Source organism: Mustelus asterias, chromosome 28, assembly GCF_964213995.1.
Source record: "Mustelus asterias chromosome 28, sMusAst1.hap1.1, whole genome shotgun sequence".
Lineage (NCBI taxonomy): Eukaryota > Metazoa > Chordata > Chondrichthyes > Carcharhiniformes > Triakidae > Mustelus > Mustelus asterias.
This window is the reverse complement of record NC_135828.1, coordinates 28,092,394-28,116,619: the sequence shown is the minus strand read 5'-3', so window position 1 is coordinate 28,116,619 and position 24,226 is coordinate 28,092,394. Positions and strand designations below refer to the sequence as shown.

The 24,226-nt window shown below is 48.0% G+C and overlaps 1 protein-coding gene across 1 annotated transcript in view; it reads left to right on the top strand.

The window, feature by feature from the left end:
* The window catches only part of LOC144480350 (nuclear factor NF-kappa-B p100 subunit-like), a 71,808-nt gene extending 47,984 nt beyond the window's left edge, over positions 1 to 23,824 (top strand). The window contains exons 12-23 of the mRNA XM_078199768.1: positions 105 to 224; positions 835 to 1,032; positions 5,424 to 5,565; positions 6,047 to 6,161; positions 10,290 to 10,500; positions 10,962 to 11,131; positions 15,350 to 15,452; positions 17,361 to 17,473; positions 18,201 to 18,273; positions 19,578 to 19,750; positions 20,982 to 21,093; positions 21,929 to 23,824. Coding sequence (XP_078055894.1) covers positions 105 to 224; positions 835 to 1,032; positions 5,424 to 5,565; positions 6,047 to 6,161; positions 10,290 to 10,500; positions 10,962 to 11,131; positions 15,350 to 15,452; positions 17,361 to 17,473; positions 18,201 to 18,273; positions 19,578 to 19,750; positions 20,982 to 21,093; positions 21,929 to 22,035 — 1,637 coding nt within the window. The 3' untranslated portion in view covers positions 22,036 to 23,824. The remainder of the gene's footprint in view (positions 1 to 104; positions 225 to 834; positions 1,033 to 5,423; positions 5,566 to 6,046; positions 6,162 to 10,289; positions 10,501 to 10,961; positions 11,132 to 15,349; positions 15,453 to 17,360; positions 17,474 to 18,200; positions 18,274 to 19,577; positions 19,751 to 20,981; positions 21,094 to 21,928) is intronic.
* The last annotated feature ends 402 nt before the right edge of the window (positions 23,825 to 24,226 follow it).

Below are 24,226 nucleotides of genomic sequence, written 5' to 3'. Positions count from 1 at the left end.
CCAACGGATTTGGGTTATTAACCAGGTTACTTTATGCACACACTGGTTTTATTTACAACCAGCACAGGTCATTTTCTGCATCAGTCTTGTTCTCCTTCCGACAGATAAAGAGGAAGTCCATCGGAAGAGGTTAAAGAGACTCCCTCACTTCTCTGATCATTTTGGGGGAGGGAGTTCGTCAGGGGGAGGCACCGGATTTGGAGGAAGAGGTGGAGGCGGCGGAGGTGAGACCTCGATTTTCATCCATTTTAATTCCTGCATCTGGTGATGTTCTTTCGAATTTGTGACTCCGTTCATCTGAGAAACCGGAGGGGGGGGGGGGGGGGGGGGGGGCGGGGGGGGAGGAGGCGCTGGGGAGGGGGAGGGGAGGAGGCGCTGGGGAGGGGGAGGGGAGGAGGCGCTGGGGAGGGGGAGGGGAGGAGGCACTGGGGAGGGGGAGGGGAGGCGGCACTGGGGAGGGGGAGGGGAGGGGGCGAGGGGGAGGGGAGGGGAAGGGGAGGGGGCGAGGGGGAGGGGAGGGGGCGAGGGGGAGGGGAGGAGGCACTGGGGAGGGGAGGAGGCACTGGGGAGGGGGGGGAGGCGACACTGGGGAGGAGGAGGGGAGGAGACACTGGGGAGGGGGGGGAGGGGAGGAGACACTGGGGAGGGGGGGGAGGGGAGGAGGCACTGGGGAGGGGGGGAGGGGAGGAGGCACTGGGGAGGGGAGGGGGCACTGGGGAAGGGGGTGGGGATCAGGGGATGTGCAGGGAGAGCCTGGGGGGGGGCCGATGGGCTGGGGGTGACTCATGATGAGCTCTACGAGGACCCTGATGATAACTGTTGCTGTCTTTTCAGGTTATAACTTCAATTCGATTGGATTTGTGAACAGTTTTGGAAACCCGCACTGTACGTACCAACAGGGAATGCAGCACACTGGGGGCGGATCACAGGGCTGTATGGAACTCGGCGCCCAACAAAGTGCTACATCTCCACCCAGAGCCCAGGCTACAGACAGCTCCTCCGGAGAGAGCCCAGAGATCGGCAACCAACGAGGTACGATACAGTGCCCATTCGCTGGCCTATCTGTGTTCATCTGAACTATTCCCACTCTTCGTCACTCTTCCCACTCTTCGTCACTCTTCCATGCTTGGCATCATCGATAAATGTTGAAATGTCAGTGTTCCAATATCCACGTCATTTATTTGGAGCAAGGAAAATCTGTAGTCCTGGTATTGACCCTTGAGGACCCGCCCCCGGACTGAGGAATAACCACTTTGACAACTCGCTGCTTTCTGTTCTCAAGCCAGCTCTTCATCCAAGCTGACACCGACCGTCCCCGTTGCATTAGTTCAACACCTCCTCATCAGCCTTCTCTACTCATTTGGGAGGGGTGGTATTTTGCCCTCCTGGTGCCAGGGTCAACAATGTCACAGAGCGTCTGCAGGTCATTTTCCTTGGGGGAGGGTGAATAGCCAGAGGTTGAGCCCATGTTGGGACTGTGACGCCAGCAGCAAAATGGACGAGGTCCTGAAAGCAGATTTTCGGGTGTTGGGAGGTGAATTAAAAAGCAGCTCCTCAATCTCGGGATTACTCCCAGTGCCACTTGCTTGAGAATAAGAAGATTGAGCAGTTCATTGTCTGGCTGGAGGAGGGGGGGCTTTAGATTTCTGAGGCATTGGAACTGGTTCTGGAGCAGTTGAGACTTGTAGAAGGACGGGTTACAAAGAAAAAGAACAAAGAAAAGTATAGCACCTTTTGGCCCTCCAAGACTGCGCCGATCATGATGCCTGCCTAAACTAAAACCGCATACACTTACAGAGTCCGTACCCTTCCATTCCCATCCTATTCATGTATTCGTCTAGTTGCCCCTTAAATGGGTAGGTTTGCTCGTGCTATTGGGGGAATTTAAACTAGATTGACGGGGATGGGAACCTGAGGGGAAATTCAGAGGAGAGGAGAAGTACCAACTGATCCGGAGGATAAATCCGAGAGTAGTATCAAAGTGGAATAAATACGTGGGGTTACGGGGGTAGGGCCTGGGTGGGATTTGTCTCGGTGCAGGCTCAATGGACTGAATGGCCGCCTTCTGCACTGTAGGGATTCTAAGATCCTGTAAAGTAACTAGAACACTTGGAGAGTTTGGAATTAGAGTCACTAAATGGGGTCAGAGTAAGGGGAAAGTAAAATGAACTTAATCAGGGTTAATGCACGTGAATGTGCTGTGTGTGGTTAATGAGATTGGGGAACTACACGCACACGTTGACAAATTGTTAAAACAGAAACCTGGTTCAAAGAAGGGCAGGACTGTGCATTAAATATTCCCGGGTACAGGGTGTTTGGAAGAGACAGGAAAGGAAGAGAGGGCGGAGGGGAGTGGCAGTATTGATTGACGATGGTATTAGAGTACTGGAGAGAGAGATTGTTCCAGAGGGATAAAGGACAGAATCTCCCTGGCTAGAGATGAGGAATGAAAAAGGTGCAGTAACTGTTGATCAGTGTCGTACATAAACCACAAAATAGTGAAAGGGATGTAGAGAAATGCAGAAGGTCTTTAACAAGGTCAATCACATCAATGGTTACTACGCAAAATAAGAGCTCATGGTGCAGGGGGTAATAAAGGGGGGTTACATATTTGCAAGGATAGATAGAACATAGAAAAACTACAGCACAAACAGGCCCTTCGGCCCCACAAGTTGTGCCGAACATATCACTACTTTATAGGCCTACCTATAATCCTCCATCCTATTATGTCTCATGTACTCATCCAGGAGTCTCTTAAAAGTCCCTATTGAGTTTGCCGATAGATGATTGGTTAGCTAACAGGAAACAGTGAGTAGGCATAAATAGGCCACTTCCAGGTTGGAGAGATGTGACAAGTGGAGCGCCACAGGGATCAGTGCTGGGGCCCCAACTATTTACAATTTATATCAATGGCTTGAATAAAGGGACTGAATGTATGGGAGATAACTTTACTGATGATACAAGACCGCAAGAAACTACAAAGGGTCGTGAGTGAAGCCCAAAGTAAAGTAAAGTTTATTTATTAGTCACAAATAGGCTTATATTAACACTGCAATGAAGTTATTGTGAAAATCCCCTAGTCGCCACACTCCGACGTCCGTTCGGGTACAGAGGGAGAATTTAGCATGGCCAACCTAACCTGCACATCTTTGAACTGTGGGAGGAAACCAGAGCACCCGGAGGAAACGCACACAGATACGGGGAGAACGTGCAGACTCCACACAGACAGTGACCCAAGCCAGGAATCGAACCCAGGTTCCTGGCACTGAGAGGCAGCAGTGCTAACCACCGTCCCGCCCCACTCCATCATGCAAACCAGCCTCCCATCCATTGACTCTGTCTACACTTCCCGCTGCCTCGGAAAAGCAGCCAGCATAATTAAGGACCCCACGCACCCCGGACATTCTCTCTTCCACCACCTTCCGTCGGGAAAGAGATACAAAAGTCTGAGGTCACGTACCAACCGACTCAAGAACAGCTTCTTCCCTGTTGCTGTCAGACTTTTGAATGGACCTACCATATATTAAGCTGATCTTTCTCTACATCCTAGCTATGATTGTAACACTACATTCTGCACTCTCTACTTTCCTTCTCTACGAACAGTATGCTTTGTCTGTATAGCGCGCAAGAAACAATACTTTTCACTGTATGTTAATACATGTGACAATAATAAATCAAATCAAAGGTAGGAAAGTCAGTTGTAAAAAGAACATTATGAATTTGAAAAGGGATATATGGGCTAAAATTGGCAGATGGAGGATGATGTGGGAAAATGTGAAGCTTTCCACTTTGAAAAGCAGCAAATTTATTTAAATGAAGAGAGGTTGCAGAACTCTGAGGAACAGAGGGATCTGGGTGTCTCAGTACATGAATCCGGAAATGTTATCAATGCAGCTACAGAAAGTGTTTAGGAAGACAAATGGAATATTGGTGTTTATTGCAAGGGGAATGGAATACAAAAGTTGGGATGTTTTGCTAGTTATACAGGGCATTGGTGAGACCACATCTGGAGTTAGTGTACAGTTTTGATCTCCTTTTTAAAGTAAAAAGGTTTATTTATTAGTCACAAGTAAGGCCGACGTTAACACTGCAATGAAGTTACTGTGAAATTCCCCTAGTCGCCACACTCCGGCGCCTGTTCGGGTCAATGCACTCTAACCAGCACGTCTTTCAGAATGTGGGAGGGAAACTGGAGCACCCGGAGGAAACCCACGCAATCAAGGGGAGAATGTGCAAACTCCGCACAGACAGTGATCCAAGCTGGGAATCGAACCTGGGTCCCTGGCGCTGTGAGGCAGCAGTGTTATTTAAAAGGGAATAAAATTGCATTCGAGGCATATCGGTGAAGATTCACCTGCTTGTTTCCTGGGATGAAGAGCTTATCTTATGAGGAAAGGTTAAACAGGCTTGGCTTGTATCCATTTGAAGTTTAGAAGATTGAGAGGTAATCTTATTGAAACATGTAAGATCTAAAAGTTGATGGTGAAAGGACAGACTAGAGTTAGGGAACTCGGTTTAAAAATGGAGTCTCCCGATTAGTAATTTATTCTCTGAGAATTGAGTCTGTGGAATTTGCTTCCCCAGAGTGGTTGAGGCAGGGTTATTGAATATTTTTCTGGCAGAAATAGATAGATTTTTGACTAACAAGCGGGTGAAAGGTTATCGAGGCTAGGCTGGAATGTCAAATCAGATCAGCCCAATCTTACGGAATGGCAGAACAGGCTCAAGGGGCCGAATGGTGGTCTCTGCTTCTAATTTGTATGTTCGTTTGTAAAACTGAGATTTTAACATTTTGTTTTACAAAAGGACGGGTAGAGAAATTTCAGCTGCAAGTCAACAGTGATCTAATTCAATGACCAAACAGGGTCAAGGGGGTCAAATGGCCTTGTCCTGTTTGAATGTGGATCACGAATGATCTTGTTTAATGTGAGATGTTGGAGGGCATTAGCTATGAGGAGAGGTTGGAGAAACTTGGTTTGTTCTCACTGGAACGATGGAGGTTGAGGGGCGACCTGATAGAAGTCTACAAGATTATGAGGGGCATGGACAGAGTGGATAGTCAGAAGCTTTTTCCCAGGGTGGAAGAGTCAATTACTAGGGAGCACCGGTTTAAGGTGCGAGGGGCAAGGTTTAAAGGAGATGTACGAGGCAAGTTTTTTTTTACACAGAGGGTGGTGGATGTCTGAAACTCGCTGCCGGGGAAGGTAGTGGAAGCAGATATGATAGTGACTTTTAAGGGGCATGTGGACAAATACATTAATAGGATGGGAATAGAGGGATATGGTCCCCGGAAGGATAGGGGGTTTTAGTTCAGTCGGACAGCATGGTTGGTGCAGGCTTAGAGGGCCAAAGGGCCTGTTCCTGTGCTGTAATGTCTTTTCTTCTATGTTGATCTGTGGATCACTTATTTGTTTCTTCTACAGAGCAATTTCTTCACATGAGAGCTCTGCAGATTACAGAGCGTACAGCCCGGGCTTTACTGGACTATGCCATCACTGGAGACGTCCGCATGCTATTAGCTGTCCAGAGACACCTGACAGCTATTCAGGATGAGCATGGAGACACGTATGTATTCTTTCATGCAGTAGCATGTTTATGATGACATATCTGCGGTGACATGTTTTGGGCAATGTCAAAGTCGCCATTGTCCCAGATGACCCTAGGCTGCTCTCCCCTTTTGAGGGGGAGAGTCGACTGGTGGTGATTTAACCTGAGGGTCACCACACCTCAGGCAAGGTTGAGAAGGCATGGATAACCTCAGCCGGTATGGGAATTGAACCCGCGCTGTTGGCGTCGCTCTGCATCGCTCACCAACCGTCCAGCTAACTGACCCCAAAGTAGCCATTTGTTGGGTGATCTACGCCATTACGATCCCTGTAGATTCGAATTTCTCAGTGACCAACACACAGTCACTAAACAAGATTTCAAATTTGGGCTGATAGTGACAAGAAACATTCATGCCACATAAATGGCGGGCAATGACCATCTCCAGCAGGACAGAATCCAACAAGAGTAGCTGATATTCTAACTACGTTTTTTCCCTCAGATCGTTACATTTGGCCATCATTCATCAGCAGCCCCTTGTGGTTCAGCAGCTGCTGCAGGTTATTGTTAGTATTCCACGGCAGAACATCATCAACATCCCCAATGATCTACGTCAGGTCAGTCTCTAATTGATCAGGCCTTTTCCCATCTGACTTCCAGCACCTCTTCTCAACATCTCATCAAACCTACAGCGTTCGATCTGTGTTCATGGCCCATCTGGGTCTCCTCTCTGCTTCCTATCCTTCCGTTCCTCCTCTCTTTCGCCCCTCTGTTCGCCAACCTGCAGTGGACCCCAGCAACAGTTCCATTTTAAAATGTTCACTCTTGTTTTCAAAGCTCTCATCATCCCTAACTCGGCCGCTCCCTCCGGGGGGGCCACACTTTCTGGCCTCTTCCGGATCCCCAATTTTCAACACTCCTCCATCACCCCTCGATATTCAATGGCGTTACCATCACTGAATCCGACACAATCAACATCCTGGGGGTAACCATTGACCAGAAACTCAACTGGACCAGTCATATTAATCCTCTGGCCGCAAGAGCAGACAGATGCCACAGGGATCAGTGCTGGCGCCACAATTATTTACAATATATATTCATGACTTGGATGAGGGAAGTGAATGTGCTATTGCCAAGATTTTGGTTGACACAAAAATATATGGGAAGACAAGTGGTGAAGGTAACGCAAAAGAGTCTACAGAGGGATATAGACAGGTTAGGTGAATGGGCATAAACTTGGCAGATGGATTATAATGTCAGAAAATCTGAACTTATGCACTTTCATCGGAAGAGTAAAGGAGCTGAATATTATTTAAATGGAGAAAGACTGCAGAAAACTGCAGCCCAGAGGGATTTGGGGCTCTTCATGCCTAAATCAAAAAAAGCTAGTATGCAAATTCAGCAAGAAATAGGGAAGGCAGATGGAATGTCGGCTTTATTCCAAAAGGAATTGGAATATAAAAATAGGGATGTCTTGCTAAAACTCCACCAATAGTGGATGAGGTGGAGGGCTGTCGTAAGCTGCAAAGAGACCTTGATAGGATGTAGAGCTGGGCCGAAAAATGGCAGATGGAGTTTAACCTTAATAGGTGCGAGGTGATTCATTTTGGTAGGACAAATTTGAATGCGGATTACAGGGTCAACGGCAGGGTTCTGAGGAATGTGGAGGAACAGCGAGATCTTGGGGTTCATATCCACAGATCTCAGAAGGTTGCCACTCAAGTGGATAGAGCCGTGAAGAAGGCCTATAGCGTGTTAGCGTTCATTAACGGAGGGGGGGGGGTTTGAGTTTAAGAGCCATGGGGTTATGCTGCAACTGTACAGGACCTTGGTGAGACCACATTTGGAATATTGTGTGCAGTTCTGGTCACCTCACTATAAGAAGGATGTGGAAGCATTGGAGAGAGTGCAGAGGAGATTTACCAGGGTGCTGCCTGGTTTGGAGGGTAGGTCTTATGAGGAAAGGTTGAGGGAGCTAGGGCTTTTCTCTTTAGAGCGGAGGAGGATGAGAGGCGACTTAATAGAGGTTTATAAGATGATGAAGGGGATAGATAGAGTGGACGTTCAGAGACTATTTCCTCGGGTGGATGTAGCTGTTACTAGGGGGCATAACTATAAGGTTCATGGTGGGAGATAGAGGAGGGATGTCCGAGGTAGGTTCTTTACTCAGAGAGTGGTTGGGATGTGGAATGGACTGCCTGCTGTGATAGTGGAGTCGGACACTTTAGGAACTTTCAAGCAGTTATTGGATAGGCACGTGGAGCACACCAGAATGATAGGGAGTGGGATAGCTTGATCTTGGTTTCGGACAAAGCTCGGCACAACATCGAGGGCCGAAGGGCCTGTACTGTGCTGTACTGTTCTATGTTCTATACAAGGGACTAGTTAGACTACACCTAAAGTACTGTGAACAGATATAGTCTCCTTATCTAAGGAAAGATATACTGGCATTGGGGGGCAGTCCAGAGAAGGTTCACTGGGTTGATCCTGGGTATGGAGGGATTTTCTTATGAGGAGAGGTTGAGTCGGTTGGGCCTGTACTCATTGGAGTTTAGAACAATGGGAGGTGACCTGATTGAGACATAGAAGATTTTCAGGGGGTTCGACAGAGTAGAAGCTGAGAGGCTGTTTCTCCTTGTGGGAGAGTTTAGGACCAGAGGGCACAATCTCAAGAGTAAGGGTGTCACCCATTTAAGACAGAGATGAGGAGGAATTTCTTCTCGGAGGGTAGTGAATCTGTGGAATTCTTTACACAGTCCAAAGATGTGCAGGTTAGATGGATTAGCTATGCTAAATTGCCCTTTGGAGTCCAAAGATGTTGAGGTTAAATGGATTGGCCACAGTAAATGCGTGGGGCTACAGGAAAGGGCAAAAGGGAGGGCCTGGGTGGGATGTTCTTTCGGAGAGTCGGTGCAGACTCAATGGGACAAATGGCCTCTTTCTGCACTGTAGGGATTCTATGGTTCTATTATATCAGATAAGTCATGATCTAATTCAATGGTGGAGCAGACCTGATGAGCCGAATGGCCTACATCTGCTCCTATGTTTTATGGTCAGAAGTGAGTAACTCACCGCCTGACTCCCGAGAGCCTGTCCAGCATCTACAAAGCACAAGTCAGGAGGGTGGTGGAATACTCTTCACTTGCCTGGATGGGTGCAGCTCCAACAACACTCGAGAAGCACAACACCATCCAGGACAAAGCAGCCCCCTTGATTGGCACCCTATCCACAAACATTCATTCTTTTCACTACTGACGAACAGTGGCAACCATGTGTACCACCTACAAGTTGCAGTGCAGGAACTCTCTGAGGTTCCTCAGGCAGCACTTTCCAAACCCACAACCACTACCATCTAGAAGGACAAGAGCAGCAGATATGTGAGTGCACCACCACCTGGAGGTTCCCCTTCACCTCACTCACCATCCTGACTTGGAAATATCGCCACGGTATTGGGTCAAAATCCTGGAACTCCTCCCTCGCTGCACTGTGGGTATCTACACCACGTGAACTGCAGAGGTTCAAGAAGGCAGCTCCCCCACCACTTCTCCAGGGGCAATTAGGGATGGGCAATAAATGCTGGTCCAGCCAGAGACACCCACATCCTATAAACAAATTTTTTTTAAAGTTCTGGAATTCTTTTTCTAAACCTCTCTGCTTCTCGGGCTCACTCTTTCTTTAAGACTCTCTGACCAAACTTTTGGTTACCTGAACTAATATCTCTAAAATCTCTTTATTTGGTTCAGTGTTATGATTTTCCGATGAAGTACCTTGGGACGTGTCGTTATTTTAAAGGTGCTACATAGATATCAGCTGTTTAACTCTCCTCCCCTCAATCAATCCTTACTGAATTCCACATTTGTCCCACTCTTTGGGTAAAGGAGTTTCTCCTGAATACCCGATTGGATTTATTTGTGACTGCCTCATACTGAGAGGGATAGATTATTTCTAAATGGAAACGTTCTCTCTACGTCTACTCTATCATTCGTTACCTTAAAGACCCCGACCAGTTCATCCTTCAGCCTTTTTCCTAAAATACAATGCTGCCTACTTCCATTTTTCCTGAGTTTTGGTGTCACTGTGTGAATCCTCCAGTATGTCTATGTACGTTTTGATATTATACTTCCAAATCCTGAGTCCAAATTGTTGACAATGTCACTGTCAAATTGTAGCAAATAAAAAACCCACTTTTTTTAAATGCATAGGGGTTACATACAGAGTAAAGCTCCATCTACACTGTCCCTATCAAACACGCCCAGGACAGGTACAGCACGGGGTTAGATACAGAGTAAAACTCCATCTACACTGTCCCCATCAAACACTCCCAGGACAGGTACAGCACGGGGTTAGATACAGAGTAAAGCTCCCTCTACACTGTCCCTATCAAACACGCCCAGGACAGGTACAGCACGGGGTTAGATACAGAGTAAAGCTCCATCTACACTGTCCCTATCAAACACTCCCAGGACAGGTACAGCACGGGGTTAGATACAGAGTAAAGCTCCCTCTACACTGTCCCTATCAAACACTCCCAGGACAGGTACAGCACGGGGTTAGATACAGAGTAAAGCTCCCTCTACATTGTCCCCATGAAGCACTCCTAGGACAAGTACAGCATGGGATTAGATAGAGTAAAGCACTCGCTACACTGTCCCCATCAAACACTCCCAGCACAGGTACAGCACAGGATTAATGGTTTGGTAACTGTGATTTAAGCCTAAAAGGTGTTTTTTTTTTCTGGCTCCTAGACTCCTCTCCACCTTGGAGTAATCACCCAGCAACACAGCATTGTTGAGCTATTGCTTACTGCTGGGGCAAATGCCACCATTTTGGATCGTCATGGAAACTCCGTTCTCCATCTTGCCCTCCATAGAAATGATAGGAAGATGGTGGAGCTGTTGCTGGAACACCTCAAACCTCCAGTCGTCAGCAAGCTGATGAAGTTGCCAGACTGTAATGGTAGGTAATGCCTGTGGGAGGTGCAAAAATGTGTTGGTTAAGTGCACCACCTGGAGTGGTGTCAAAGATCAGAGGTCACAGGTTCGACGCCTTGGTGTGGCTGAGTTGCCCCTTGGCTCGATGGTGGGACCACTGCAATTTCTCTGGTTGCCTTGTGTTCCAAAAGGGCTCAGACAGCTGTTCCTGATCCTCATGTAGGATCCTGTGTGTGGCCATTGACTGCCTGAGGGTGCAGTGACTGCTGGCGTGAAGAGTCAAGGTGCTCACAAGCCTGAGGGTCAGGAGCCCTCTGACCTCTCAATCGCTACACCCAGCATCCCGGGTCACAAAGGGAATAAAATTTAACAAAATCCAAAACTTCAATCTTCTTTGTGAAAAGGAATCTCAGTCGCTCTGTGAAATGTTTTACCCAGTTCCTGCCTGTTAACTAACTACCTGAATCTCTCTCTTTCTTGCTCCAGGCTTGTACCCAGTGCACCTTGCAGTGAAAGTAAAGGATAAAGATTTACTGGAACTTCTGCTGAGCAAAGGAGCAGATAAAAACATCGCGGAGCAGAAAAGTGGCCGCACGCCTCTTCATCTGGCTGTGGAACTCCAAAGCCTAAATCTGACTGGCCACCTCCTGTTGGAGGTAAGTCCACTTTGTCCAGGCGCCATGGTAACCGCATGTCTGCTGTTGGACACAGGGCATCTGGGCACTCCTTTCTGCCCCAGCAGCTGCCCCACAGCTGGGTAAAGCTGCCCCAGCAGCTGCCCCACAGCTGGGTAAAGCTGCCCGCTCCCTCGTGTTCAACATCAACGAGGACCAAGCTTGCTCTCCCCATGTTTCCAGTTGAATGGATGGTTCCAGGTCTGTACTCTTGGTCCCCACGTCCCATCCTCCTCTGGAGACCCATTGCAGCGATACTGCCCACTCCCTGGCAGAGATTGATGGTTAAAGGGTACATACACAGTCGAATCTGTGCGCTGCAGTGTTTAAGGGCAGCAATGTTGCCAACAAAGAGTGAAGTTTTCTTTTCAAAATCCATATTTTGCACATCAGAAACTAAATCTTTAATTTCCCTGTTGCTAAAGCCTCCTATGAGACACTCTCCCTCCCTCCCTCTGTGTTTGTTGCTGCTGTACCAGGCTGGGTTAGTATGAGTGACCCTGGGAAAGGAATGGATTAAAGGAATACATCATTGTTAATGAGCTGTGGTGTGCTCATTCGGGTACGGTGATATTGTGACATCAAAGCAACATTCAGCAACAAGTTGTGAGATCTCCAAAGTTCTGCTGCAAAAGCTGAAGCCACTAGTTTTTCTCAATGTCTCCACCTAGTCCTTTAATTGAAAAACTCAGACTGTAGTTCAGTAAGCAACTATCTGACCGATGTCAACTCGGACTGTAGTTCAGTGAACAGCTATCTGTGGGGGTAGGGCCTGGGTGGGATTGTGGTCGGTGCGGACTCGATGGGCCGAATGGCCTCCTTCTGCACTGTAGGGTTTCTATGTTTCTATCTGACCTATGTTATCAGAGAGACTTTCACATTTGTCTGCAGGTCATTCAAAATTCCACAAAAACACTCGAATAATCCACACAAGAAATTAGAGGGAGGATTATTCCGGATTATTGTCATTTAACCCCTGTGTTTATATCCATAATTCATGGAATAAGGACACAGGAAAATCCATTTTGTTCTTAGTCAGTCTCTTACTAAGGACAGGCCTAAGCAAAGTTCTCACAGATTCTTGTGCACTTTGAACTTGGGTTTCCAGTAAATCTCACACTCTGTGTCACTCCCTAATAAAAGTACATTTCTGCGGATGTTGGAATCTGAAACTTTAAGAGAAAATGCTGGAAAATCTCAGCAGGTCTGGCAGCATCTGTAAGGAGAGAAAAGAGCTGACGTTTCGAGTCCAGATGACTCTTTGTCAAAGCTAAAAGGCACAGGAAGTGGGAGACATTTATACTGCAGGGTGAGGGAATGAAAGATGAGTCATTGCCACAGAAACCAGGGGGAAAGACTGCTCATGGCTGTCCACAGAAAGAATAAAGGGTGTGAATGGTCAAACGGCAGAGAAGCTGTAAGCTGTGACAGATGAAGATGTTGGGGGAGATAGAATGTAGAAAACGGGAAGTGGGGGGAGAAAAAGTAAAGGAAGGGGGATGAAGTCGGGGGAAAGAGTGGGGGGGAAGAAAAATGAAGAAAGACTATAAAGAAATAAAAGGTCGAGAACAGTAAAAAATTAAATAAAATAGAACGAAAACAAAAGGGGTCGAGGTGGGGTCGAGGTGGGGTGGAGCAAATCATCTGAAGTTGTTGAATTCGATGTTGAGACCGGAAGGCTGTAAAGTGCCTTGTCTGAAGAGGAGATGCTGTTCCTCCAGTTTGCGTTGAGCTTCACTGGAACATTGCAGCAGGCCAAGGACAGGCATAGGAGCAGGATCGTGTGTTAAAATGGCAAGCAACAGGAAGGTCAGGGTCATAGAAATCATAGAAACCCTACAGTACAGAAAGAGGCCATTCGGCCCATTGAGTCTGCACCGACCACAATCCCACCCAGGCCCTACCCCCATATCCCTACATATTTTACCCACTAATCCCTCTAATCTACGCATCCCAGGACACTAAGGGGCAATTTTAGCATGGCCAATCAACCTAACCCGCACATCTTTGGACAGTCTCTAGTCCTGATTGTGCACAGACCGAAGGTGCTCAGCAAAGCGATCACCCAGTCTACGCTTGATCTCTCCGATATAGAGGAGACCACACTGAAGAGACTGTCACTCCCTCTCTGTTCCCTACCTATTTCTCACTCACTGCCACACATGCATTGTCCTATTGTTCTTTCATTCCCCCCACCCCCATACACACACACTCTGTCACACGTGCACCCTCTCTTGCTCACTCAGTTGTTTGCTCTATCACTCTGTCTGTGCACTCATTCACTCGCTCCTGTGCTTTGTCCTTCTCCCCATCCCACCCTGCCCTGGTGCTGATGCTGATGCAAGTTGTTTTATGTTCGAAGCTCCTCGATTTGGCAGCATAATTGGGTTCAGTTTTAAGGAGCAGAAGGGCAGGGAGGACTGGTTCCCTGGGGAACAATTGGCCCAGAACCTCCAGTCTCTAGACCATCGAAAACTGACCGTACTCCTTAAGATCCCCTCAGAAGTCCCGATGCAAGGAGACTGTGGGAATTGCGTGGGAAATTTGAACTGCTGGTGGGCACTTTCTCAGCTCCCTGGGATCCTCTGAAAAAGTTTCCAACTCTGAGTCGGGTCCCAAGGCTTCAGACAATTCCAACTTGCATATGGAATAGTGATGCATTTTTGTAGATCGAACCAAGGCAGGACTTGCTCAGTTAATGGTAGGGCGTTGGGGAGTGTTATAGAACAAAGAGATCTAGGGTCACAGGTTCATAACTCCTTGAAAGTGGAGTCACAGATGGACAGAGTGGTGAAGAAGGCATTCGGCATGCTTGGTTTCATTGGTCAGAACATTAACTTTAACCTGGTGTTGTGAGGCTTCTTACTGTGCTTACCCCAGTCCAACGCCGGCATCTCCACATCAGAACATTAAATACAGGAGTTGGGATGTTTTGTTTCAGTTGTACAAGACAATAAGGCCACACTCAGAATATTGTGTGCAGTTCTGGTCACCCTATTGTAGAAAGAGTGCAGAAAAGATTTACTAGGATGCTACTGGGACTTGCGTTATAAGGAGAGGCTGGATAGACTGGGACATTTTAACCCTGGAGCGTAGGAGACTTAGGGGTGATCCTATAGAGGTCTATAAAATAATGAGGGGCACAGATCAGTTAGATAGTCAACATCTTTTCCCAAAGGTAGGGGAGTCTAAAACTAGAAGGGCATAGGATTAAGGTGAGAGGGGAGAGATACAAAAGGGTCCAGAGGGGCACTTTTTTCACACAGAGGGTGGTGAGTGTCTGGAACAAGCTGCCAGAGGTGATAGTAGAGGCGGGTACAATTTTATCTTTTAAAAAGCATTTAGACAGTTACATGGGCAAGGTGGGCATAGAGGGATATGGGCCAAACGCGGGCAATTGGGACTAGCTTAGTGGTTTTAACAAAAAAAGGCGGCATGGACAAGTTGGGCCGAAGGGCCTGTTTCCACGCTGTAAACCCCCATGACTCTATGCAGGAAATGTTAGACCCCCTCCCTACCTGTCATCCCACACTCCCTGCCGCCTTACCCACCAACACATTCACCCACACACTAACACATGGTAAAGCTATTTCAATGTCCCAGCATTTCAATCTGTTGGTGGACACACCCGAATATGGCAGCCAGTGCTGTAAAGAGGGTGTTGCTTGACAGTCCGCTGCTGGGAGGAAGTAGGTCTGTTTTGGGTGTGCTCCATAACTCTGCAGAAGTTGGGACTGGAGGACCTCAGCAGAAATGCGGAGCTCCAGCATGGCGCAGAATCGGAGTGGGGAGACAATCTGGTGATTGCCGCTCCTCTGAAGTTTCAGGCCAAGAACCAGAAAGCACCCTTCAAAGTGACAGACAATTTCAGTCCATCTGCCCTGAGTTGAAGAACTGATTAGACCAGTTATGGGGGATGGTTTAGCTCAGTTAGCTAGACAGCTGCTTTGTGATGCAGAGCAATGCCCAACTGCGTGGGTTCAATTGTGTACCAGCTGAGGTTATTCATGGAGGCTCACCTTCTCATCCTCGCCTTGAGTGTGGTGATCCTCAAGTCAAATTGCCACCAGTCACTTCTTCCCCTCCAAGGGAGAACAGCCTATGGTCACCTGGGACTTGGCAATTTTTCAGACTGACCAACCTGCAACCCCAGTCCCAAGGCAGATGCTTCTTCTAAAGTTTGGTGATTGTTCATCCTAGGCTGGTGTGGAAGTTGACCATCCTACATTTGAGGGGAACACTGCACTTCACTTGGCTGCAGGCTATGGATTTCCAGCACTTACAGCAATGCTGCTCACTGCAGGTTTGTTCCAGTCACATTCATTCTCTCCTGTTCTTGATATTGTTCCTTTTGACAGTTGATGTGGCCAAATCTCCTCAGAGTGGACCTATCCCCATTTGAGATTCTCTCTGTGTCTCAAAATTCCATTCCCTTTGGACTCGGCAACTGAGGATTTCATCTACATTCCTACCATCCTGGAAGGCTGCCATTTGAGTCTCACAGTAAGAGTTTTAACAACACCAGGTTAAAGTCCAACAGGTTTATTTGGTAGCAAATACCATTAGCTTTCGGAGCGCTGCTCCTTCGTCAGATGGAGTGGAAATGTGCTCTCAAACAGGGCACAGAGACATAAAATCAAGTTACAGAATACTGATTAGAATGCGAATCTCTACAGCCAACCAGGTCTTAAAGATACAGGCAATGTGAGTGGTGGGAGCATTAAGCACAGGTTAAAGAGATGTGTATCGTCTCCAGACAGGACAGCCAGTGAGATTTTGCAAGTCCAGGAGGCAAGCTGTGGGGGTTACAGATCATGCGACATAAATCCAACATCCCAGTTTAGGCCATCCTCATGTGTGTGGAACTTGGCTATCAGTTTCTGCTCAGCGACTCTGCGCTGTCGTGTGTCGTGAAGGCCGCCTTGGAGAACGCTTACCCGAATATCAGAGGCTGAATGCCCGTGACTGCTGAAGTGCTCCCCGACAGGAAGAGAACAGTCTTACCTGGACAATCACCAGGCAAGACTGTTTTCTTCCTGTGGGGGAGCGCTTCAGCCGTCACGGGCATTCAGCCTCTGATCTTCGGGTAAGCGTTCTCCAAAGCGACCTTCACGACACACGACAGCGCAGAGTCGCTGAGCAGAAACTGATAGCCAAGTTCCGCACACATGAGGACGGCCTAAACTGGGATGTTGGGTTTATGTCACACTATCAGTAATCCCCACAGCTTGCCTCCGGGACTTGCAGGATCTCACTGGCTGTCCTGTCTGGAGACAATACACATCTCTTTAACCTGTGCTTAATGCTCCCTCTACTCACATTGTCTGTATCTTTAAGACCTGGTTGGTTGTAGAGATTCACATTCTAATCAGTATTCTGTAACTTGATTTTGTGTCTCTGTGCCCTGTTTGAGAGCAGATTTCCACTCCATCTGACGAAGGAGCAGCGCTCCGAAAGCTAATAGCATTTGCTACCAAATAAACCTGTTGGACTTTAACCTGGTGTTGTTAAAACTCTTAGTGTGTTTACCCCAGTCCAACGCCGGCATCTCCACATCATTTGTGTCTCAGCCATAGACTGATCCACTAAGGTTTACAGCACAGGAGTAGGCCCTTTGGCCCCAGTCATCTCTGCTGGCTCTTTGCTAGCACCATGGCCCTTTTGTCCATCCGAATGTTTAATTTTCCCTTAAAATGTGCAACTGTCCCTGCATGTGGGAAAGTGAATTCTGCTCCAGTAACTGACTACATAAAGAGATTCCTCCTCTATAAGGATTTTAAATTGGCGCAGCCATGTCACTGACTCTCCATGTAACGGAAAACAATTGACAATCAAAACACTTCATAATTTTAAAAACTATTAAATCTCCTCCTTTAGTAGAAATAAACCTCGCCGCCTCTCTACAGAATCTTGTTTTGATAAATGGCTCCAAAATCCTTTGTAATGCAGTCTGTGACAGTTCACTCACGATGACCCAATGCTCCATGTGTATCTTCATCCCCGCCAACTCCCGTCTCTTCCCCCATTCCCCAAACATCCGTCTCCTCCTGCCCAGCCCACCCAGGTTAAATAGCTGGCTTCACATAGTAGTTGCCCCTCTGCCCATCTCCCTCCTTGGGGCAGAGGCTGCCAATCGTGAGTGAGCAGAGGATGTCACTGACTGGGAAATATATCTGACTGTGATCTTCATCCCTCCCACCACCGACTCCAGGAGCTGATCGAACTGCAGAGAACTATGAGCCCTTACTGGATTCTGAGGAAGAGGATGAATCGAATCAGATCTGCCATGGGCACACACCATTCGACATCAGTGCCAGTGAGAAGGTGCGTGGACAACCCGAGGAGGAAGTAGCCTATCCTATCCCCATCCTCCATTGGATCACCCTTTCATCTACTCTGTTCCACCACCTTCTTCTGTCGGGAAAAGGATACAAAAGTCTGAGGACATGTACCAACCGACTCGAGAACAGCTTCTTCCCTGCTGCCGTCAGACTTTTGAATGGAGCTACCTTGCATTAAGTTGATCTTTCTCTACTGCCCTAGCTATGACTGTAACACTACATTCTGCACTCTCTCCTTTCCTTCTCTATGAACGGTATGCTTTGTCTGTATAGTGTGCAAGAAACAATACTTTTCACTCTATACTCATGACAATAATAAATCAAATCTAACTGGAGCTCTGTAAAACTGCACCTCTTTGCATTCCAGCCCTCTTCATGTAAAGGCCAAGATCCCATTAGCATTTTCAATGATTCTTTTTTGTACCTAGCCACTAACTTTTACTAACATGGACCCCAAGAACTCTGCCCCCCTCCCCATCCCCGTTCCTGGCCCCTCGCCATCTTTCTTTCTTCGGTCCGGAACGAATGGCCTCTCACTTTCCTCCAATACACTCCATTCACCAGTTTTCTCCACTTGTCGATGTCCCTTTGTCTCTTTCTGCTCCCAGTTGCGAGTTTCACTGCCGGGTAACTTGGTTGATTGAATTGAATGGGCCTTGTATGAACCCTGTTTTGAAACTGATCAATTGGGTCACTCTCGTTCTTTTCAGGTTCGTCATATTCTACTGGGAGAATCTTGGAAATGGAAGGAAGCGAATCAGCTGGGGACTGAAGGCCAACAAGGTAACTGTCCACCCTCCCTCTCAATCCCGTGTTGGGGCGTGGAGGGGGGGGGGGGGTGGCGGTGGGGGGGGGGGGGGGGGGGGGGCGCGGCGGGGAGGCTCAGTGGGTACCTGCACCACCCAGCATGCTGCTAAGCCAGGCTTCACACATTCATTGTACACACTTCCCCATAGTTTGTTTTATGAAGTGCCTCCTCTTCTCTTCTGATTTTGGACAAAAGTTTTCAGTTTGATGAGGCTACTCTGAGCCAATGGGATCATAGATCATAGAATCCTACAGCACAGAAAGAGGCCATTCGGCCCATCGAGTCTGCACCGACCACAATCCCACCCAGGCCCTACCCCCATATCCCTACATATTTTATCCACTAATCCCTCTAACCTACACATCTCAGGAAACTAAGGGGCAATTTTCTCATGGCCAATCAACCTAACCTGCACATCTTTGGACTGTGGGAGGAAACCGGAGCACCCGGAGAAAACCCACGCAGACACGAGGAGAATGTGCAAACTCCACACAGACAGTGACCCAAGCCGGGAATCAAACCCAGGTCCCTGGAAGCAGCAGTGCTAACCACTGTGCCACCGTGCCGCCTAAGCAGGGATGCTCAGCTGCTTAGTATTACCCTTGCTATTAGTCCTGCTTTCTGTCAGTCTGCTCATTCATGGCGGCACGGTAGCACAGTGGTTAGCACTGCTGCTTCACAGCTCCAGGGACCTGGGTTCGATTCCCGGCTTGGGTCACTGTCTGTGTGGAGTTTGCACATTCTCCTCGTGTCTGCGTGGGTTTCCTCCGGGTGCTCCGGTTTCCTCCCACAGTCCAAAGATGTGCGGGTGAGGTTAATTGGCCAGGCTAAAACTGCCCCTTAGTGTCCTGAGATGTGTAGGTTAGAGGGATTAACGGGTAAATATGTAGGGATATGGGGGTAGGGCCTGGGTGGGATTGTGGTCGGTGCAGACTCGATGGGCCGAATGGCCTCCTTCTGCACTGTAGGGTTTCTATGATTCTATGATTCTAGTTTAGTCTTCATTCCAAGGCGCACAATTGACTGATTTAGCTGCTTAAATGCTTAATAAAATTGGTCCATGTTCTCATGTGGGTGCCCAACTTGCTTTAACCTATGGACAGCTTTGCGTCTGAGTGATTGGTCCAGTTTTTGATTTGGTAAGTGCCAGTAAAACAGTCTCCCTCAGTATTACCCCCCGTCAACCTCTCTGATAATGTTTGGGTAACTCGTCTCCCTGTGCGTGTATTGAGACCCTGGTTATAGACTAAGCTAATCAGTGGCTCTGTTTTGCTTGCAGGCAGTATTGTATCTCTCGGTCCTGAAGTCCTGGGAGAGCTGAACGAAGTGTTAAACCAGGATGTGGTGGGATCGAACTGGGTGAAGCTGGCCGAGAAGTTGAATCTTGGTTCTCTATCGGAGCTACTCAAAACAGCCAAGTCTCCGAGCAAGTCCCTGTTGGATAATTTTGACGTAAGTTTGCCTGGTATTTGTTCAGTTGTCCACTGCCTCGCAGCGCCAGGGACCCGGGTTCAGTTCCAGCCTCGGGTCCACTGTCTATGTGTACGTTCTCCCCATGTCAGCGTGGGTTTCCTCCGGGTGCTCCGGTTTCCTCCCACAGTCTGAAAGATGTGCTGGTTAGGTGGATTGGCCCTGCTAAATTGCCCCCTAGTGTCAGGGGGATTAACGGTAAACATGTGAGGTTAGGGTTATAGAACCAGAGTGGGATTATTGTCTGTGCAGGCTCGATGGGCCAAATGGCCTCCTTCTGCAGTGTGGGGATTCTATGATTGTATTGGCACTGATTGATTCCATTGAGTACACACCTTGGGAAGGCTGAATTTTGGTGGATGGGGATGGAGGGAATGCCTGACTTTGTTTATACAAATGATCCAAAGTCAGCTGATAAAATATCCCATGAGATCAGCAGCCAAAAAACTGAGAGCAGATTAGGAAGTTACAGTGTGATGTGGATTTGGAGGAAAGCGATCATCGAAATCATAGAAGCCCTGCAGTACAGAAAGAGGCCATTCGGCCCATCGAGTCTGCACCGACCACAATCCCACCCAGGCCCTACCCCCATATCCCTACATATTTTACCCACTAATCCCTCTAGCCTACACTTCTCAGGACACTAAGGGGCAATTTTAGCACGGCCAATCAACCCTAACCCGCACATCTTTGGAATGTGGGAGGAAACCGGAGCACCCGGAGGAAACCCACGCAGACACGAGGAGAATGTGCAGGTACGATAGCAAGTACAGAAGAAGGGAAAGTACTCTCTGATTGGGATTCGATGCTGAGCTGTAAAAAAGGAATCAAACAGCTGAGTAGAAGGTTGGCCTTTGTCGAATTGGAATTCCGATATAGGGAATGGCGGTGAAATTTCATTTTAATTACTGTGTTCAGTCTCGGCATCAACCCCTGGGAAAGATATACTGGCTTTAGAGAGAGTGCATCAGGGATACATCAGAATTATACCAGTGTGGGAAACCATCAAGCCCAACCTGTCTGGGGAAGTGAATTCCAGGTTGTTTACCACCAGACAGCTGGTACACTGGCCCTGCCTCAGTCTGTGGGCTGATAGGATTATCCAGTGGCCTATTGTGTTTCCTCACTGACGGAGCCTGCGGTGCCTTTAATTGTGTTAATGTGATGTCCGAATAGTATTGAAGAGTGAAATTGTAAAATTATCGCTCTTCAGATTTCAGGTGGGACGATTGAGCAGTTAGTCAACGCACTACAGTGCCTCGGTTTGGAGAAAGCGGTGAACATTATCCAGAAAACAGAAACCTATAAAGCACTTCAATCCTCAGGTACTTGTCGAGTGCTATTATTGGGGACAATGTGGCTCTTCAATCAGAGCACTCGGGACTGGGATTTCCCAAACATGTCTCTCAAAAACAGAGCCTAAGGTGGGCAAGGGGTTTTGGGGGGGGATGTATTAATAGGGCAAGGGGGTTTGGGGGGGTGTATTAATGGGGCAAGGGGGTTGTATTAATGGGGGGAGGGGGGTTTGGGAGTTGTATTAATGGGGGGAGCGGGGTTTGGGGGTGTATTAATGGGGGGAGGGGGGTTTGGGGGTGTATTAATGGGGGAGGAGGGTTTAGGGGTGTATTAATGGGGGGAGGGGGGTTTGGGGGTGTATTAATGGGGGAGGAGGGTTTAGGGGTGTATTAATGGGGGGAGGGGGGTTTGGGGGTGTATTAATGGGGGGAGGGGGGTTTGGGGGTGTATTAATGGGGGAGGGGGGGTTGGGGGTGTATTTGTAGGGGAGGGGGTTTTGGGGGACATATTAATGGGGGCAAGGGGGTTTGGGGGTGTATTAATGGGGTTGAGGAGGTTTGGGGGGTGCATTAATGGGGAGGGGGCTTGGGGGGGGGTGTATTAATAGGGGAGGGGGGTTGAGTGTGTATTAATGGGGGTGAGGGGGTTTGGGGCTGTATAAATGGGGGCAAGGGAGTTTGGGGGGTGTATTAATGGGGGTTTGGGGGTATTAATGGGGGAGGGGGTTGGAGGGGTTTATTAATGGGGTGGCGAGGGGCAGTGGATTTTAAAGGGATTTGAAACTCGGGGCTTTGTGGATGAGCCTTTTGTATTTCTCCTGGTCTCCGGTTGGTGGAGAGACTGAATAAAGTTTGTTTCTTGCAGATGGGAAGCAGTCGGTGGACAGTGCCTACGAGAGTGGATCACAAAAGGAAATCAACCCAAAGGATCATTCGACCCCCACGACCGAGGCCAGTGAGCAGCAGATTTAACCCGGATAAAGATCTCGTGTTTCTACACACCGGAGAGAATAGAAACGAGATTGCCATTTCTACAAACTGCAGCTGATTTAAAAAGAAAATGTTTGTGATTTGCCCATTTGGATTCTATCCTCTTTGTACTGAAGACTGCTGGTTGGTTGGCAGCCCTTGTCTTTGAGGCAAGTGGTGTTGGGTGTCAGGATTTACTGATTGATTCAGGTTCACGCACCAAGTACCTGATCTAGTGCTGGCAAAAGCAGTGTTCTGATGGGTGAACAGTTGCCTCTTGCTGTGTTGGGCCTGTGCTGTGCACATTGGGTTGAATTGGCAGAGGTTGGAGCTGAGGATAGCAGTCACAGGGTGCAATGAAGAGCTAGGGGGAGGATAATGGAGTTCAAGCCACCATCCTGAATGGGTCCAACTCTCTCCTCTCTTTCCCCCCCCCCCATTCCCATTAGTGGTCAGGTTATAAGTCCCACATAAAGTAAACCATCGTATTCCTGATTGTCAATGCCACGTCCGCATTGTTAATAGGATAAGGTTGGTGCTCCCACAGAAACGGGCCAGGGTGATGCTCTGTCCTTACCCTCTCTCAGCTGTGATAGAGGTACAAACAAGAGGAAATATACTTTTTAAACAATGTGTAGGGGTACGGGGAAAAGCAGGGGAATGGCCCTAAGTCATGACGCTTGTTTGGATAGCCCGTGCAGACACGATGGGCCAAATGGCGGCCTCCTGTGACATGCTGTCGCTATGGGAAAGAAACCCCTGCAGTTTGTGGAGAGGCACCCCCTTCTCGGAGTCAGTTTCCACATGATTTCAAACAAACATTTCTCTCTTTCACATAGACGGACTGGTTAAGCAGCAAGAGATGGAGTCACCACTGCTTGGCTCCCCGCCCCCCCCCCCCCCTCAGTCCAGTACAGATCTGTTATATTTATCGGTTTATTGTTAATTTATGATTTTATAGTGTAAGATGTGATTATTAGTGAGAGCTGAGTCTGATCAGCTACAATGTAGTCGTCAGTGAAGCTAATTCTGCTGGAGCTACACTCAGTGGTCTGGTTGCTGAGTTCGGGCTGGTTGCATCTGAAAAGCATACACTCGCATCAGCAGAGGCTTTACAAAGCAGTGATGGGCAACCTGCGGCCCGGGGGCACATGTGGCCCACCTTAGCCCTGAGTGTGGCTCCACGAGACATTCTGACAATTGCCCACACGCAGGCTTGCCACATTCCACTGATTTCCACCTGTGTAGTATTTTCCTTGACTGGTGTGAATAAAGTGATAAGCCCATGTCTAATCAAAGCGTAAATATTTCTAGTGTTTTTTTGTATCATTCGAAGTTGATAGTTCTATGAAGATGTGAATGATTAAGTATTTTCTATAATTCATTATGAAATGTTCAGTTAGTATTAAGTGTACTCCATCTTATTTGTGGGGTCATGGTTCGGGAATATGTCTGACTTCAACCTTGCGGCCCACTGACCAGCCTGGGTTGCCCATCACTGAAGGGAATTTAGTGGAAGATGTTTTCATCACAACAGTCCCTCTACGTGAACGTTTCACAGCAGATGGGTGATTGCTGGCGATGGGTGATTGCTGGCGATGGGTGATTGCTGGCGATGGCCTGTGCGAGTTCTGTACTCTTTCTGTGGTTTAAATTCCTTCGGAACCAACAATTAAAATAAAAGCATAAAAAGCCAGTGTATTTTCTCTCGAGCTTTCACTAATTTTGCACTGTTGTATTTATGCAGAAGTTTAACACGATGAATCACACCATCAGAATAAAAATTCATTGCAATAACAAACTGTAGCATGCAAATGAAGATAATTCATTACAACAGCAATTTTAAGATTCATTAAGTGTCAGCCTGCGCTGAGGGATTTTGGACCAAAACAGAGACGTGCTAAAATGAGGGGCACAAACACAGATGCTGGTCCATCAAACCTGTTCCTATACTCCATGAGATGTAGAACATCATAACCAGACACTTCCTACAGTGCACGACCACTTCCATCTAGAAGGACAAGGGCAGCAGATACTTGGGAACACCACCACCTGGAAGTTCCCCTCAACACCACTCACCATCCTGATCTGGAAATATATCGTCATTCCTGTGGAGTCGCTGGGTCAAAATCCTGGAATTCCCTCCCAAATGGCATTGTGGGTCAATCCAACGCAGGTGGATTGCAGCTTTTCA